Source organism: Cebus imitator, unplaced genomic scaffold, assembly GCF_001604975.1.
Source record: "Cebus imitator isolate Cc_AM_T3 unplaced genomic scaffold, Cebus_imitator-1.0 Scaffold262, whole genome shotgun sequence".
Classification (NCBI taxonomy): domain Eukaryota; kingdom Metazoa; phylum Chordata; class Mammalia; order Primates; family Cebidae; genus Cebus; species Cebus imitator.
Window position 1 is genome coordinate 699025 of NW_016107577.1, and position 16741 is coordinate 715765.

General features: G+C 44.5%; 1 protein-coding gene across 4 annotated transcripts in view; it reads right to left on the minus strand.

Annotated features, from left to right (window-relative positions):
- Positions 1-16741, minus strand: part of FGF13 (fibroblast growth factor 13) — a 585375-nt gene that overhangs the window by 564050 nt on the left and 4584 nt on the right. For 2 of the 4 annotated variants that reach the window (XM_017499912.2, XM_017499909.2), the window contains exons 1-2: positions 6895-7042; positions 6046-6258 (exon numbers count right to left, since the gene is read on the minus strand). In XM_017499912.2, coding sequence (XP_017355401.1) covers positions 6046-6094 — 49 coding nt within the window. In that variant the 5' untranslated portion in view covers positions 6095-6258; positions 6895-7042. Of the gene's footprint in view, positions 1-6045; positions 6610-6894; positions 7043-16741 lie in introns of those variants that run through there. The other 2 variants (XM_017499910.1, XM_037728317.1) reach the window with 2 other exon arrangements.

A 16741-nucleotide genomic window follows, 5' to 3' on the forward strand; every position in this document is an offset into this window, starting at 1 on the left:
AAAAAAAGGAGTTGTCTTTAGATGGGGGGAATGACTAGAAAGGGGCATGAGAACACTTTCTGGGGTGACCAGAATATTATGTATCTTCACTTTGGTGTTGATTTTGTGGGTGTAAATATTATCAAAAATCATTGGGACGCACACTTAAGATTTGTGCATGTTACTGTACGTAAATTTCAATTGCACAAAAGGAAATTGAGTTTTACTGTTTTTTAAAACCCCTTTTTTAATTTGGCCCTTGACTAGGCCTGCCTTTCACCAGAAGATTCTTTGCTTTCTTCCCAGCCCTACTTACAACCACAAAAAAAGGACAGACATGTACAACTAGGGATTCCTTTAGGCCAAAGAGTGATTGTCCAGACCAAATTTGATGTCTCAGCAGGCAGGCCAAACAAGCAACTTAGCTCTGGCCAGCCCCATTGTACTCCCTAGAATGTCAACCACAACCTTACACCAGCAGAAGCCTTTGCCTGTGGGGAATGTCATTAGCCAGTGACACTAATAATACTATTTCCATTTGAAAATCAATACTAAAAGTAATTTCAAAGGGCAGAAGCAAGAATAGCCATGAGAACCGCTTTACAGTAATCACAATAAACAGTCATTGTAATTTAGACTTAATATTTATTCCAACTCAGATCCCATAATAACATAGTCCTTCATATTACCATCATGCCTTAAGAATCAACAATTTATTTCTTTTCTAATAAAAACCCTCCATTTTCAGAGTTAATACTCTGGAAAACACTGCTTTGAAGGAAAAAAAATGGCCATTTAATTCAAGGAGAAATTAGATCTTAGACTTGGAGTGGTGGTAATAATTAATACTATATATTATTTCACTTTCTTTAGGAAATTACTGCATTTACCTGGAAATCCACATTCTTAGAAAAGTTTCATCAATATATGACATTCAAAAAAAGTGATATATGACATTGAAAAAAATGATATATGACATTCAAAAAAGTAATAAAATTCCATGTTAAAAAAAGTCAGAAATAAGATTCAACTAAGTTTGTAGAGCTGATATATTACAAATAGAAAACCTACATTTCAAGCTGATGAGGACTAAGATGACCCATGTTACACAGGACAATGAGCCTGAAATCCACTCTTGAGCCTGTGCTGATAAATCATGGTGATGATGTGTCTTCTTGATAGGGAAACCAATCAGTGACTGCAGAAAATGAGTTATGCTGACATTTGTGTTCTGTACTAATTGCATATATTATATGCCTAATCTTCACATTTCAAAGATAATGTTAAGCTGAGCAAGGTAATAGACATGTAGGCTCTCCATTCATCCACTCTACTTTAATGCCCATGGTTTTTTTTCCTCCCTCCTCCAATTGCTTAATCTTGACAATTATTTTCCACTCTTTTCAAATTTCTCCACTCCAAAAATATAAGTCATACTGAAGCAGACACTAGAAAGCCTTTTTATTGGATATATTTGAAGAGCTGCAACACATTTTGTTCTGTGTTGATTGTAATTCCCAGAATGAGAAGTTGATTTGGACATTAAACAGCACAGCTGCAAAGAGACCTGGAACGCTAACAGTTTCATCTCCTTACTCACCACCTTACAAATCAGCCCTCTGGCTTATCTAATTCCAATTCCAATTCTCTCCTTGATTCCAATTCTCTCCCCAGTCCTGACCCTGTCCCCAAGGCTACCCGTAACATCTCCCTACTATGGGCATAGACTTCAACTCCTTCCTGCACCCCACAATTCACCCTCTGCTTCTTACCCAAGCCCCAACTCAACATCCATTCCCACTCCAACCTCATCCACATATCGAGACCTAGGACACATATGCACCTTTTAAATTATTTGAACTGTGCTGAAAAGAGGCTTAGAAGAAGGAGTACTAAGATGGAAGATACAGTGCCCCTAACCCATGCCCCAACTTGTTCCCCTTTCTAGCTTTAGCCTTTGTCAATAAAGCAGCTATATGCCGCTACAAATAATAATGAAGAAGATTTAGGTACAATGTACACTCATATTGTGCACCTATCCCCAAGAACAGACCAACATTTCTGATTAGAGATCTCCCTGGTCACACCTCCTTAGCAAGGCTATGATCACCTCCTTCAGCACAGAAGAGAGCATGTGGCTTATGACACTGTATGTAAAACCATGGGAACATGATGACAGAGTAGAAAAAAAAAGTCCCTACATGAGTAATAAATAGACAGATGATCATTGCTACTTTTTAATAAAGTTTACCAACCTCATAATTTCTTTTTGATAAACTACCTCTAAACCTCTGCTTTTGCCTGGCCCAAGTCTGAGAAAGACACTTGATGAAACCTACTATAGTAAACCACAATGATCAAGATGATCTTTTGGAAGGCATTCAGGACGCAAGCCTAGGTATGCTGGCTACATGACCACAATTCCCTATTTTTTGTAAGTAGGGTAGGTTAGAAAGACTATTGGAAAAAAGCCAGAAAGTGAACAAAAATGAACTATGGTATAAATGTATGGGGCCACCACCATCCAGTACAACAGCAGCTATAGAAGTGGCTGGCTTTTTGGACTATGCATGGAATTATCCTCCATTGTCCAGCAGCCAGACTGAGCCCAGCCTGACAACAGGGCCGTCTCACCAAGAAAACCCACAGCCCACATGGCCTTGAAACTTGCCTGGATATGGTGGCTCTTAGGCTAAGCACAAAGGAAAGGGTTGTTGAAAAAAACACACCCAACTCCAAACATGTAGCTACAAACCTAAAGACAGTTTTGAAAGCAATAATTAGCTAGCATATTTACTTAATCCAAAAAAGGTTTGGTTTCATCTATAGCAGCCTAGAAAATTTCCGATACCACAGGAAAACTGTTGCAATAAACCAGAAACAGACTTAACTGAGTGCTTGTCCAACAGAAGACTGTTGAAAAGGTCTTATGTGACAAGGTAGAGAATGAGTCAAAGCTAAGAGAATATCTGCTTGAACAAACAAATATTATGCTTATTTCTTCCCTGGAATGGAAACAGATCCTCCAATCCAAGAGCCGTGTGACTCAAACTATATACCCATCTGCCAATTTTAAAGTTTATACAAAGCATAAATAAATACACAAACAGCAACTGGCTGCACAAGAGGCCTTTTTAATAGTTTCAAACAGAATCAAGGTCCCTGCCTTCTTTCTAAAGAGAACAGCCTATCTTGTCTGGCTATATTTTTGAAAAGGTTATGACAAAGACCAGTGTCCACCACTGGTCTTAACCTCAGTGAATTGAAGAAAATGTCATTTAAAAAGACAATCAGCAATTTATATACTCTTAAAGCCATATTTCATTCAGCAGCACAAAATAATTTACTAGAAACCTACTACCTGTGCTTTAAAAGCTCTAGAAACACTGTACTCTATAATAATCTATGTAGCTTTGATACACTGTGGGTCTGAGCCCTAACTGATGGGGGTGGGAGGCTGAATTTAAATGAGCAGTAGGCTCTGACAACAGATCATAAAATTCATTCAAACTGTTACTAAATTATTTTACTTCATCCAATCATTTGTCACACCACTATTCAAAATTAAATGTGTGTATATTCAAAGTATCTATGAAATGCTTGATCCTACATCTTGCTATGTTACAAAGAATATGCCGATTTGTTTTTTAGCTTAAAAAATTAAAGATGACCTACATATAGGAAATTTGTAAGTAAGGAAAACTCTTCAGAAATATGGTCAACATATATAAACGCTATTGACTAAAAGATAGACCTTGTATCTTTCATCTCTAATATAAAAAGCAGTCTTTAAAATGTAGTCATGTAAGACTTTTCATATACTTGAAAGAAGAAAATACTAATGGCTACTACACATTTCCTATTTTGAAAATGCTCTAAATTCAACAACCAACAGAAAGGCTGAAATGGCAAGCTTGCTCTTAGCAGCCAAAAGCTTCCCATCTCCTCGGGGAAGTAAATCCTGTTCTTAAAAGTTTCCTTGTAAAATTAATTTATTCTAATTACAACCATAATTTCAAGTGCTAATTACACAATTCCTACAGAGGTATGTAGTTTCAAATGTGACGAGTCAACATAAGAAAATGTTATGACACATGCCTAGTACAAATTTTCATTATCGAATTACAGAAACCTGTCCTGTTTCCAGATGCATTAATCCATTCTGGACCACTGCAAATTATATTCCTAAAACAGCAACTCATTTTATGTGAATGAATTTGGTTTCATGGTCTTTCAAAGGTAGCCTGAAATAAACCTGAAGTAACCACCTGATGGAAATCAGGATCCAAAGTTTCAGAAGCAAACGTGAAATACTTTCAGATTCAACAGGGTAATGAGGTGACTAGATCAATCTGGTGCTACAGTCTTTAATTACATTTATTTCTCTGGGCCCTCAGTGGAAAACAAAACGGTTTAATGTCCTCGAAGTCATTTTCCTTTATCATATAAATGCCTGTTTGAGACTCCACAAGCTCTGGAAACCTACAGCAGTAGTTCTACTTTCCGAAGTTATTCTTTCATTTGGGATTGAATGCTAGCCTTGAGCCAGACCGGGGGCAGCAACGACCCCTAAGACAACAGATCTAACCCCTCCACAAACTTCCGTAACCTTTCCTCAGCCATTCGCCTAGTTGGGCAAGAAATGGCTCCATTTAAAACAAGGATAAAGGCCCTGAGCTGAAGACTTTGACAACTTTCCGCGGGGGAGGGCTGGCGCTGCCCTAGAATCTCCCGGGAAAGAAAGCTCTGAGAGATGGGGAGAGGCGAGAAGGAGGAGAGGAGAAAAAGGAACAGAGAAAGGAGTGGGAGTGAAGGGGGCCCGAGGGCTCAGGGAGGAATTGGGGCCCCATGAACAAAAGCTGGGACTCCCCGCGCTGCAACCTCACTTCTGCAGCGAGGACTCGGCCTGGGTCGCTGCGGTCCAGTGTGCTTGGGGCCCTCAGGGCTAGTCCAGCCCACTCCAGCGTCTGTTCTGTGGCCATTCCGGACACTCGCACCTAAGGCACCTGCCGTTCCCCACTGCTCTTCCACATTCCCTCTCTGAGCCTCTCTCTGCACCGCGGTCTCCAAGGCCGCTGTCTCCAGTTTACATTCGGGAGCTAATCATAGTCCTCAAAAAGGCAACGGCTAGAACCGGCAAGGGGTGGGGGGCGTCCCCTTCCTTTGCCTTAGTTCTCCCCAGCCTGAGGACCCCTTTGCTGCGCCTCCCCAGCCCGCCCATGGGAGGCTCCGGGCAGAGGCGCGCACTCCAGGGGGACTAGTGATCGGGTGCCCCGAGTGAGGTGGCTGAACCCCAGCAAGCAGAGGAAGGGGGACTGCCTCCTCCCACGGAGGCCCACTCATGCTGGGCACTAGTGGCAAGGGGACAACAGCCTTTGTTCTCCTGGGTCTTGGCGAGGCTGCGCTGCCAAAGCACAGCGCGGGCAGCGCCGGGGCACCAGGATTGCTCACTTTTGCACGCGGCGTGTCGAAGGGTGCAAGCTCCTGCCTTCCCCGGGGGGTGGGGTGGATAGGGAGTTTGGGATTAGGGGGTGTATTGGGGGAGGAGTGGGGGGAGGGGTTCTGCGTCTCGACCAGGCTCTTTGTTTGCACTGGGGGCAGGGAGAGGGGGCTGAAGGTGGGTTCAAGCTTGGGTTCTGAGAGCAGGGCAGATTCCTGAGTATGTCACCATGTTGCACGCGCGCAGCACACATATGCACACGCGCGCACAAGCATACACATGCACTCATACAGACAGGCGGCCGTCAGCAGACAGCACGGTTCCCGGCGCTCCCGGCTGCAGCAGCTTCGTCTGCCCGCAGCGCCACCACCGTGTGTCCAGAGGGGGAGTGGAGGAGGCTGGAGGCACTCGAGGGGCAACAATTCCGCGAGGAAGGAGGGAAAGTGGTGCAAACGTAGATCCACCCCCTGACGGCCTCTGCCCCCCTTTTTCTCCCGGGGTCGCAGAGGTCATGGGTAGGTTAGGCTCCAGGAGGGAGGTAGGGAGCCGCCGGAGGGCGGCGCGCACGCGTGGGGGCGAGGGAAACGAAGGAAAGGCAAGCAGGCGGACTCGGCGGGCGGGCTTACCCTTAGAAGCATCTTTCTCCTCTTTGGGCTTGGTCACCTTTCCACTCATAGATCCCAGCTTGCTTGACAAGGTTCGCTCAGAAGACGGAAGTCCTCGCGGAGCGGGCCGGACTTGGGAGAGTGCTTAGGGTGGCAAGTCTCGACCACGAGCTCCCCTCGGTGTGGTTCGGGGCGGAATTCGCTTTCCCCCACCGCTGCCGCCGCCGCCGCTGCCTAAGAGAGAGTCGGGAGGAAAGGAGAGGGGTGAAGGAGGAGCCGCGGTCGCCGCAGCCGCGAGCCTGAGCGGCCGGCCGCGGGAGGAGCCGCTCGCCGCGCTCAAGAAGTGAAGACACAAAGCGGCGCGGCGCTTCCTACGCGCCCCGCGCCCTCAGCTCCTGCCCGCCTGCGGAGAGCCACGCTTACAACCCCCGGGGCGGCAGAGAGGCGCGGCCGGGACTCCCCGGCTTCGCTGCCGGCCTCCCTGGGTTCCGCGCGGGCCGCTCGCCGGGAGTTGCCTGGGTGGGGTGCCCGCACACTGGCGGGCTGCTTTCCCCCGCCTCTCCCAATCCGCTGCGGGCCGCCAACTCGATGAAAATAAAACCCCGAGGAAGGCTTTTTAAAAAAATCAAAACAAAGATAAAAATATTCACTTAAAAATAACAAGCCTCTCCGAAAGGGAAATGTTTGAACATGTGATGAGCAACGTGTGAGCCTGTTACACCGCAGAGCCGCGCAGCTTCTCGCCCTCGGGGAATCGGGAGGAGAGGGTCGCCTCTTTTCTATTTAATCCATTTTCAGGTTCCTATTATTTTGCCAAAAAGGGGGCCGGAGTTGGTCGCCCGCGAAGGATTGGGAGACGATGGCCCTTACCTGCTTGCTTTCTCTCTCTCCCTACACCCACACCCCCTCGGAGCTCGCCCGCTCCCTCGCTCGCACTCTCCTTCCAAAGAACTCTCCGGTCCCAGAGAGCCACGAATCAACACCGCGGCGCATTCTATATAAACGGCAAGGTGTGGGCACGCGGAGGGTGGGGGCTGGCGAAGGCGGGGCCTCACAAAGCCGCCTGCCCGCTGTAGTAAAAGGAGAGCTCGGCAGGGGCGCGCAGACGTCAGCCGCCAGTTGACAAAACCCCGGCGAGCCCCGCGTAGTGCTGGCAAGCGTGTCTGCTGGGCGTCCCCTGGCCCCTCCCGGGCAGTGTGCCGCTGTAGCGGGCTCGCACCGTTGGCCGAGGAGATGGAAGTCGGGTGCTCCCCCACCCTGGCCCCTGTTACTCCTCTGCTCCTAGCGCCTGCTTTCCCAGGCCCGCGCTGCTCGCCACCTACACTTTGGGAACTCCCCTGTTAGCAACTGCTCGCAAGGAGCAGTGGAATCTCAGCCGGGAGTCGATGACTTTTCGCTTCTGGCTAGCTGCTCAAGTTGAGACAGCCGGGCTTTCAGGGAGGAGAGAAGGGCTCTCTGGGATCTGGGTGTCACTAGGTCAGAGAGTGAAACTGTCCTAGGCGGCTGCCACCTCCCACCCCCAACCCGCACGCAGGCCCCTCCTTCTAGGGCTGGTCCCTGGGGTTGGTAAACTGGAAGCAAAGAGTGTCCACCGCCCAGGATGGCCAATCCCAGGCAAAAGGGCGAGGTGGGACTGGGGACGAGTACTGAAGAGGAATAAGTAGTATTGAAACGTTGCTTGAAAATGCTTGTGACAAAACCCAGGGAAGGTCCCTGAAGATTAGAACTAGAAGGAAAACTGCTCAGAAATTGTTCTACAGAGGGCAGATGGGTATGGAAAGAGAAAAAGAAGAAAGAGAGAGAGAAAGGAAAGAAGGAGGGAGGGGAGGGAGGGAACGAAAGGAAAGAAAAAGAAAGAAAAAAAGGAAAGGAAGGAAAGAAAGAAGAGAAGAAAGAAGAAAAGGAAGAAAGAAAGAAAAGAAAAGAAAGAAAGGAAAAAAGGAAAGAAAGAAGGAAGGAAAGAAAGAAAAAGAAAGTAAAAGAAAGAAGAAAGAAAGAGAAAGAAGAAAAGAGAGAAACTGACTAGGTAAGGAGGATGAGATGTTAGGAAATGGCTCCTGGGGCGTCCTGGAAAATTTCTTCTGTGATGGCCTTTTTTGTGCATCCAAATCCCTGGTAGCCTCGTGCTCTGTTGAGGGACTGGGGTGGTGACTAGCAGTACTTGGTCCTCAGAACCATACATTAATCAGACCTTAGGCCTCAGCCTGCCCATGAAGGCGCAGTCGCGACTCCCACGCAGAAAATTCGTTTTCCCTCATCCTACTCAGACCAACCGCTTCTTAATTCGGTTTTGTTAATGGCATTAAACCAGGCGAAGAAATCATATAGATGGATTAGTCTTACTGAATTCCAGGCGGTAACTCAATTACAAGAGCCTGCTATGGCTTTCAAAACCAGGAGTGTGGGCTGCCCCTGCTCTCAGTCCCGGTCTAAAGGTCGGCAACCCTCTAAACTCAATTTGCAGCCTCCATCCTCAGTCTGAGAGGAACTCCAGGCCCATTTTTCTTGTAAATAATATCTAATAATCTGGAGCTTGATGACACAATGTGATTATCCAACCCAAAGTTAGACCATTAATTAATATCAGTTGTCTGGGAAGGAAAACATTTCTCTTCAAATGATCGAATTCAAAAGGAGTGAAGGTTTAGATGAGTTTAGAGGAAAGGTCGAGGGGCAGGGAAATCCTACCCCAAACCTCAGCATTATGCAGTATACCCATATAATGAATCTGCCCATGTACCTCCTGTATTTAAAACAAAAGTTGAAATTTAAAAGATAATTTATACCCAATAACAGTAATCATCAATTTAGTACCTAACTTGTGTCAATCAGCATGCTAAATGCTTTACATCATCTTATTCCATCTTCACAACAACCCTAAGGACATGTTGGTTCTATTGCTATTTTCATTTCACAAATGAGGAAAATGAATCTCAGAGAGGTAAAGTAACTTGCCAGGAGGTCACACAACTGGTACATGGTGGAGCATGGATGACAAATATGGGTGGCAAGCTAGGATACCAGGTGGGTCTATCTCTAAAACCAGTGTTCCTCTGTCATACCACAGGGTTTCTCAACACTCCTATCAGCCTCTTAAAAAGACGTGGGAAGCACATTTTCCATGGTCCTGTCTGCCAATTCTAAACTTCTAATTCTTTTCAGACTTCCCTAGCTCAGCACATTCAATCAAAAACATGCACACACATACTCCTCTGTTGTGTACACGTCATTTACTTTGTCCACATCCCCCCATTAAGCAACAATATCTTATTTTTGGAAAAGGGTCGGTTTCTGTCTTGGAGGATATTAAGCACGGTATTGATGGGGACACTGGGTGTCTCAGCTTTCCTGCCACATTAAGATTTCCAGGAAAGCTCTCTGCACAGATAAGACCCCTCGCTAAGCCCTATCAACAATGACAGTTCTAGGAAGGGTAACTTCCAGCTGGAAGATAGACATCATTTTGTTCCTGAAAGGACACTAATCATTAATATATGACTAAACCTAAGTTAGTTAATACAATCAAGGTGAGTTCAGATGTCTGCTGTGGAAAATTAGTGGAGTCTCTCTGTCCAGGAACACAAACAGGTAAAATACAGTGTTTTTGTTTTTGTTTTTGTTTTTCCCTGTAAACCAACTTGCAAAAGAAATAATCAGAAGATAAAGGAAATACTTCATGCAAGAACAGTCTGGTAGTTTGTGTCCATTTAGAGACAAATCAATGACATCATAAGAGCATACATGCTAGAGATCAAAGATTATGAATATTCAAGTGCAGGGGCAAACAATCTTATCTAAACCAAGATTCTGAAGATTCTGGTAAAGAGGTCACAGCCTGTTCTGTGAAAGGAATGGGGGACTTTCTCTCTTCAAAGCCCTATGAAATATTTAATATGAAAAAAAATGTTGTTGGAATCAACTCAGAAAAGGCATGCTCCAGTGTCCAGCCCCCAAGCTGCTTGGTAATGCAGGATGGTCTGCTGGAAGATCTGCCATCTGTGTGACGATGGTCAGAAGGCCTTTTCCTTTCACCAAAAAGATTCAGTCTTGAAGCATCTCAAGGAAAACCTGCCTCAGCTTGTAGTACTTCCACTTTCCCACCCAGATCCATCTCCTTCATCCCATAGCAGTAGAAGTTTTCAGTGTAGCAATTTGCACTTATCTGGTCACTTCACCTCTCTGTGCCTTGTCACTTTGGTAAAATGTGCCCCATCCTGTCTCTGCCGCTTTTATGAGAGATATTCCACTGACCTGATAGAGCATGGTGGCCCGGGGGGTGGGTGCAGAGTTATTCTGTGTAGTAGAGTGACTCAGTCCTGGAATTAAAGCAATATTCTAAAACAAAATGTTGCATGGCCATGCCTCTAAAGAGGGCTGGGCTGTTTTCTGGAATAAATTACTACTTTGCAGTAAAGTGGAAAAGGCCCTAAGTGTCTCACTCTTGGCCCTATTATCTCAGTGTCAGTTTCCTGCTAGTCTACAAATGCCTCAAGACACCAGCCTCTGGATTCCAGGTTTGCTCATTCTACAGCAGTTCTGAGCAATGTTTCTGGGCAAGAGGCCACAGGGTTCCCTTGTCTGTGCTAGAGGATAAAGTTGGAGTGAGCAGGAAGGTAGAGGACACATATACTTAGGGCTTTTTTCTGGCAGTTTTGGACTACCTGGGTGTAGAGACATTGTCATCAGGCACCACCAAATTAGATGCTTAAGTGACAAGACTGCTTTTCACTGGATAAAACATGTTTTCCATTTGTGAAAATATTTCACAGCAGAAAACTGGTTCAAAAGGAGGCAGCCTGGCAAAACCTACCAGCCAGTGTGCTTGAGATAAAGAAAAGCCCAATGGGCCGAGATCTGGGAGTTGCAATCAACTTTAATTTTTACACTCAAGTCTCAACAATTTGAATGTTGATATGCAAATGCCAGAGCTCTAAAAGGCATTCATTTTTGATTCAAACCCTTCAGTGTTTATCTATATCATGAGTTAAGGTTCCTTTCTATTAGAATCTCCAATTAGTTGGTAGATTTCTATAAAAGCTGGAAACATAATCTCCAAAGATGGCCACTGTGGCAGTTTTAAAACATGGCCATTGAAAGACGGCCACTATGTCCTCCCTTCTTGGTCCTGACTTGGTTTGTAACTGCTTCAGCCCATAGAGTATGTTAGAAGTGTTACTCTGTCACTTTTAGGCTAGGTGAGAAAAGGCCATGTAGCTTCTGCCTGGCCCTCTTTGGAATGTTTGCTCTGGGAAAAACCAGCTACTATATATGACGTTTGCCCACCCTGAGACTGCCATACTAGAGAGTTCACATCTAGGCTCACCAGCAAACCATGCTAGCTGAGCTCCCAGGCAACAGCCAACATTGCTGGCCAGCGAAGGGAGAGATCTATCTTGGATGTCAAGTCCAATCATACCACAAGACCACTGCAGCCCCAGCTGACATGTGACTGCAACTTTATGAGAGATTCCTCAGTGGAGAACTACTCAGGGAAGTCCTCCTCATATTCCTAACCCATAAAATTGTGAGCAAAATTAAATGTTTTAAATTTCTAATTTGTTTTTTTGCTACAACATTTTAGTGTAATATGCTGTGCAGCAATAGTTACTGGAGTCATGACCAAAAAGTTCTCCTAATCCTGAATACATGTATATGCTGCTCCACCTTGCAGAGCTAATGTCTATTTCCCTCACCCTTGAATCTAGGCTGTCCTTGTGACTTGTAACATGGCCGAAGTGATCCTATGCCAGTTTCAGTCCTCACCTTTAAGAAACTTGGCAGCTGCCCTTCCCTCAAGTGGAAGCCAGCCACCACGTAAAAAGTCAGACACCCTGAGACTCAAGTTGTGAGGAAGCCCGATCTGGCCATATGAAGAGGCCATGTGAAACAGAACTGAGCAACCTGGTTGATGGCAAGAACCAAAGCTCCAGACATATCGCACCAGTTAAGCCCTCTCAGTTAGCTGCTAGCCATTCAAGCCGTGAGCCTCCAGATTTTGTGGGACACAAAAGAGCCATTTCTGCTGGACCGTGTCCACATTCCTAAAGAACAGACTTGTGAGCAAATTGGTGGCTGTTTTAGGCCACTCAGTTTAGGGGTCCTTTGTTACACAGCAATAGATAATTGAAATGAGAAGTCCAGAAACATTTTCAGATCAAGTCTTCTCTGTTCCCTACGTTTGTCTGCTATAAACCAGAATGGGTTTTTGGAATGAGAGAAAGTTACAGGACAGAGAGATGCCAACGATGTATCCAAAAACACCTTAACACTAAGACCTTTCCAATCTACACCAAGCAGATATGTGATTTTCTGCCTCCTGTAAAATTAAATATTTGGACCATTATACTGTGATGTTGGGATGCCTGTCAGGAATGAACATATTTAAATGTTTTGCCACTTTCTTCTCCAATGAAGAAGGAAACAATGAGCAAAGCCTTTTCAAGAATTCAGTCTCATTCCCAACCAATATCACTGGGCCGCACTGAATCTTCATCCAGAATCTCTATCACTCCACAACATTTAGAATAACCTGTGTCAAAGAGGAGAGGGTAATCAAAGTTGCCCTTTTCCTCATAGCATGCTCCCGATATTCACTACATCCAAAACTGAGGACCTTGTCATTGTCTCTCTCAGGAAGTAACACGCAGAAGACTTTGGTCTGGGTCAGTTTCCAGAAGATTTGCAGGTCTTGTTCTTGCCTTCATTCTAGCAGTTATACTGACAATAGTAAAAGAGTTCAGGAAAGAAAATTTTATTTCCCAAAAAATATTCTTGGATGTAGTAGTCAGTTGTTAGCTTCTCGTATTTGCCTATATCTTGAAGTCTCTCAACAAGATTGTAAGTTCTTAGAAGAAAAGGACTGTGTGAAACTCCTCTAAGATTAACTTGTCCCATGCCCAAACTGTGCTATAACATAGTGCCTGGCACATAAGAGGCACAATAAATATCCTCATTATTATAATGTTATTTGTTTAATTTATTAGCTTTCTTGTATGTACTACATATTTATCCAGTATATGGCACTTTATACTGAAAACAACCCTCTGAGTTAATGACTATTATTATCTCCATTTTCCAGGAAAGGAAACGAGCTCAGAGAGGTGGAGCAACTTATCCAAGATTATACAGCTATTAAGAGGTGCACCCAAGCAGGATTGAGATGCAAGTAGGCACTTTTGCTTCCAAAGTCCCTGCTCTTTCCACAATATGATACTGAATATTTTGTTAATATTATGAAATAAAAAGTACCTCTAAAACTTCTCTGAAAATAAAGTCAAACATTAGAGAAAGAGCAGAGATCTTAGGGCTTACTGGCCTTTCCTTTGTTTTCTGTCAATGCCTGACCCTGACCCTCCCCACGCCCAGCCACCCTCCACCCCCACAGTGTGATAAACATAGAGGAGTGCTTTCCAGATTCTCCTCCCAAGAAATACTTGCTGCTCAGCTGTGGGGAGTGTAATCACTGGGCACCTACCAGCTGACAGCTCCCTCACAGTTTGTCTCTGCTGTGGAACTGCTTCACCTGAGGTCATTCCCTTCACCTGAGATCAGCCCACATTCCATGAATGAGCAACGCCTGGCCATTTTACATCAACACAGGCACTCTGACAAACAATACTCATTCCAAAGCTCCCTGCCAGGTAGGCTAAGGCTTCATTGGTCCTGCTTCACAGTTCAACTTCTCCCTCTGCTCAATCGAGCCTCTTCCTACTTCCTTTCACAGTTGTTGATCCCTAATGAAAATGTCTTCCACCACAAACTCCATCTGCTTTCGGAGATTCCCATCTGTGACACCTTCTCTCCCTGTTTCCCTCCAACCCTGTCTTGGTGCCCATGATTTTGGTAAACGAAGATTCTGGTACTCTTCCTCTTCCTCTGATCGTTTAAATGATCTTCACTGTGTTGCCAGTGCTTTTTGCTTCTGATCCTTTGTTTTCGTAGGTAGTTTCTTGGAGCCTTCTTTGGAAGTGCCAGGGGTTAGGACATGTGAAGAGCCCTTATACGTAGCTGGTACTGTATACAACTGTTACATTTTAGAGAAAGAGAAGTGACTTACAGATGGTCAAGAAATAACAAGCTGGGTTTCTAATGATGAGACACTTAGACCTATACTTCCCTTCACTTCAAACTTTAACCTACTTGGTATGATTTTACATGGTGCAGAATGGGTATGTCTGGCTCATGGTGTAATTGACTACCTATTACACTGTTGCCATAACCATACCTGCTATACTGTGGCTAATTGTGGTCTTCTCTAAGGGACCTCCCTACTCATGTACTCTTCTCAGTATCCCACTTGTGGGATTCTTTATTCTTCCCCATTCTACTTCTCCCAGTGCAGTCTCTGGTGCAATTTCCATTTCCATGTTCTCATCTCCTCTCCCATTATGAGAACCTTGAATGATTGTTTATTACATTTTTTTCTATATTTATTCCACTCTATTCTATATGGCCTTTTCCCTCCCTACATCGCCCAGCCTGCAAGGTAAGGATTCACTATTGCCTGCTTTGGGGAGGCAATTTAGATCAACAATAGAAGGTTTGCCTTAATGTTGCTAGGACAGCAAAAGAGACTCTGCTTGGAGGGTCCCCACTTAGTATAAAAGAAGCGACAGCATCATTTTGCTTTGATTTAGGCACGTACCAGAAGGATTGTCAATGCAGCAAGACTAATGACCCAAAATAAGAGATGTAATTAATATATGGTGCTTTACATAAACTGTCATTTCATCCTTGGAAATTTTCTCAGTATTACATAGTGTCACGCTTGATTTACAAGTAATGAAAAGAACTGGGAAATGGTAATTTACCAGCTCAGTTTCCCATATCTATGGAATAGCACTAGCAGTATTTGAACCCAGGTCTTTCTGTTGCAGAATCCAATACTTTTTGCATATCAGATGCTGACATTGTCAAGAAAGCTGTGATTGGCATGGGCCAGAAGATTCTGAAAGAATCCATGGATAGTAAATGATGCTCTGTCTTTTTTGGTAGTGAAGAGGACATTTCTGAGAACCATATGAAAGCACACTAATCAAGAAAGCTATGGCATTGTGACTAAGGACGGAGGAGTCCTCTCCAGAGGCTTCCTTAGCCACAGCCATAATCCTTCACTGCCGGTCTTTGTTATTTCTTCTGAATTGTCTGATGTCAACTCAGCAACCACTTCTGGTTAAGGCTGGAAAGTAGGTTTGCAGAAACTCCTTCCATGTATGGCTCCAGGTTAGAGTTTGCCACTGAGAGAAACTCACTCAAGACTTGGAATGTGGGAGTGAAGCAGAAGTCATTATTCTCAGGAGGCCGTGACAGTCAGGTATGTGGCGTCACAGATCTCTCTATGAGCTCTCATTTCCTATTAGCCTTATGCAACTAGACCTGGTGTCTTCTCAGAATTCCTGTGAGCTTTGGTTTCCTTACATTCTCCAGTGTTTCAAGTTAAAGTCATTAGAAATATTTGTCTGATCCTCCAGCATGAACCTCCCAGACTTTCACTCTCCTAGCTACTCCTACTTTTTGTGAATCTAGTTTCTAAAATACATTAAATTCTTTATCATTGTAATATTTTAGTGGCTCTATTTTCATGACTGTATGCAAACTGATTCAGGTACCTACTCTGAATTTCGCCACTAGTTTTGTGTTATTATAAAATGACTCCCTAGGAAGTAATGTATCTAAAGTCCATACAAAGGCCTTTTTTCTTCTTCTTTAGAAACCGCAGAGGGCTCTGGGAAGATAGTGACCTAAGCATGTGTTGTTTCCCATTTCCAGCTCCAGGCTACCAATTCTCCTCAACCTAATGGCAACTAAAGCCTAAGGAGAAGAGCTGGATGTGAGTGGGGCCCTAGATATTATGGAAGACTCAACAGAAAGAAGTGTTGTCAGGCTTTGTCTCTTGAGCAAAGCCTGGATCCAGCACCAGAAAAGCCTAGCACAAAGAGACTAGGAGACTGGGAAAACAACTTTATACTTGTTTTCCCGGTCTCCTAGACCTTCAAGAGGCCAAAAAGGAATGAACTAAAGGAATAGACAGAGTCAGTGTAGACCTGAGAAGGCAGCGGCTTTCTCCAGATACTGGTTTCCCACTACTTGATGGCTTACAACCACCTAGAGAGCCCCCCTTCTACTATAAGCTGACCTCAATGTGCTGACAACTAAATGTTTATAACCATTTCTGTGGGTTCAGCAATCACCAACCAGAGAGGTAAATTAGGCAATGTATACCTAAAAAAATTAAACTGATGGGAGGAGAGACAAGTGACAACTTGAACACCATCACAACCAACACGATAACAAAATAAGAGCATATCAGGAGATTCAAGCACAGCATAAAAATAGACTTTCCAGAACTGCAAACAAAAATGTAAATTCCCCAATAAACAGTTCAGTAGATACATTTAAGAAGAGGACTATGTGTGAGACCCAAAATAGTGGCCTGGAAGATAAAGTGGAATAAGAGTCACAAAGCACAAAGTCAAAAATACAAAAACAATGAAATGATGAGGAAAAACATAAGAACCTTAGAAGAGAGATCCTGAAAAATAATAAGTCTCCTAGAAGGAGAAAAGATAGCTGAGCATGGTGGCAGGCGTCTATAACCTCAGCTACTCAGGAAGCTGAGACAGGAGAATCGCTGGAACCCAGGAAGCAGAGGTTGCAGTGAGCCAGGATTGTGCCACTGCACTCCAGCCTGGGCAACAAAGCGAGACTCTGTCTCAAA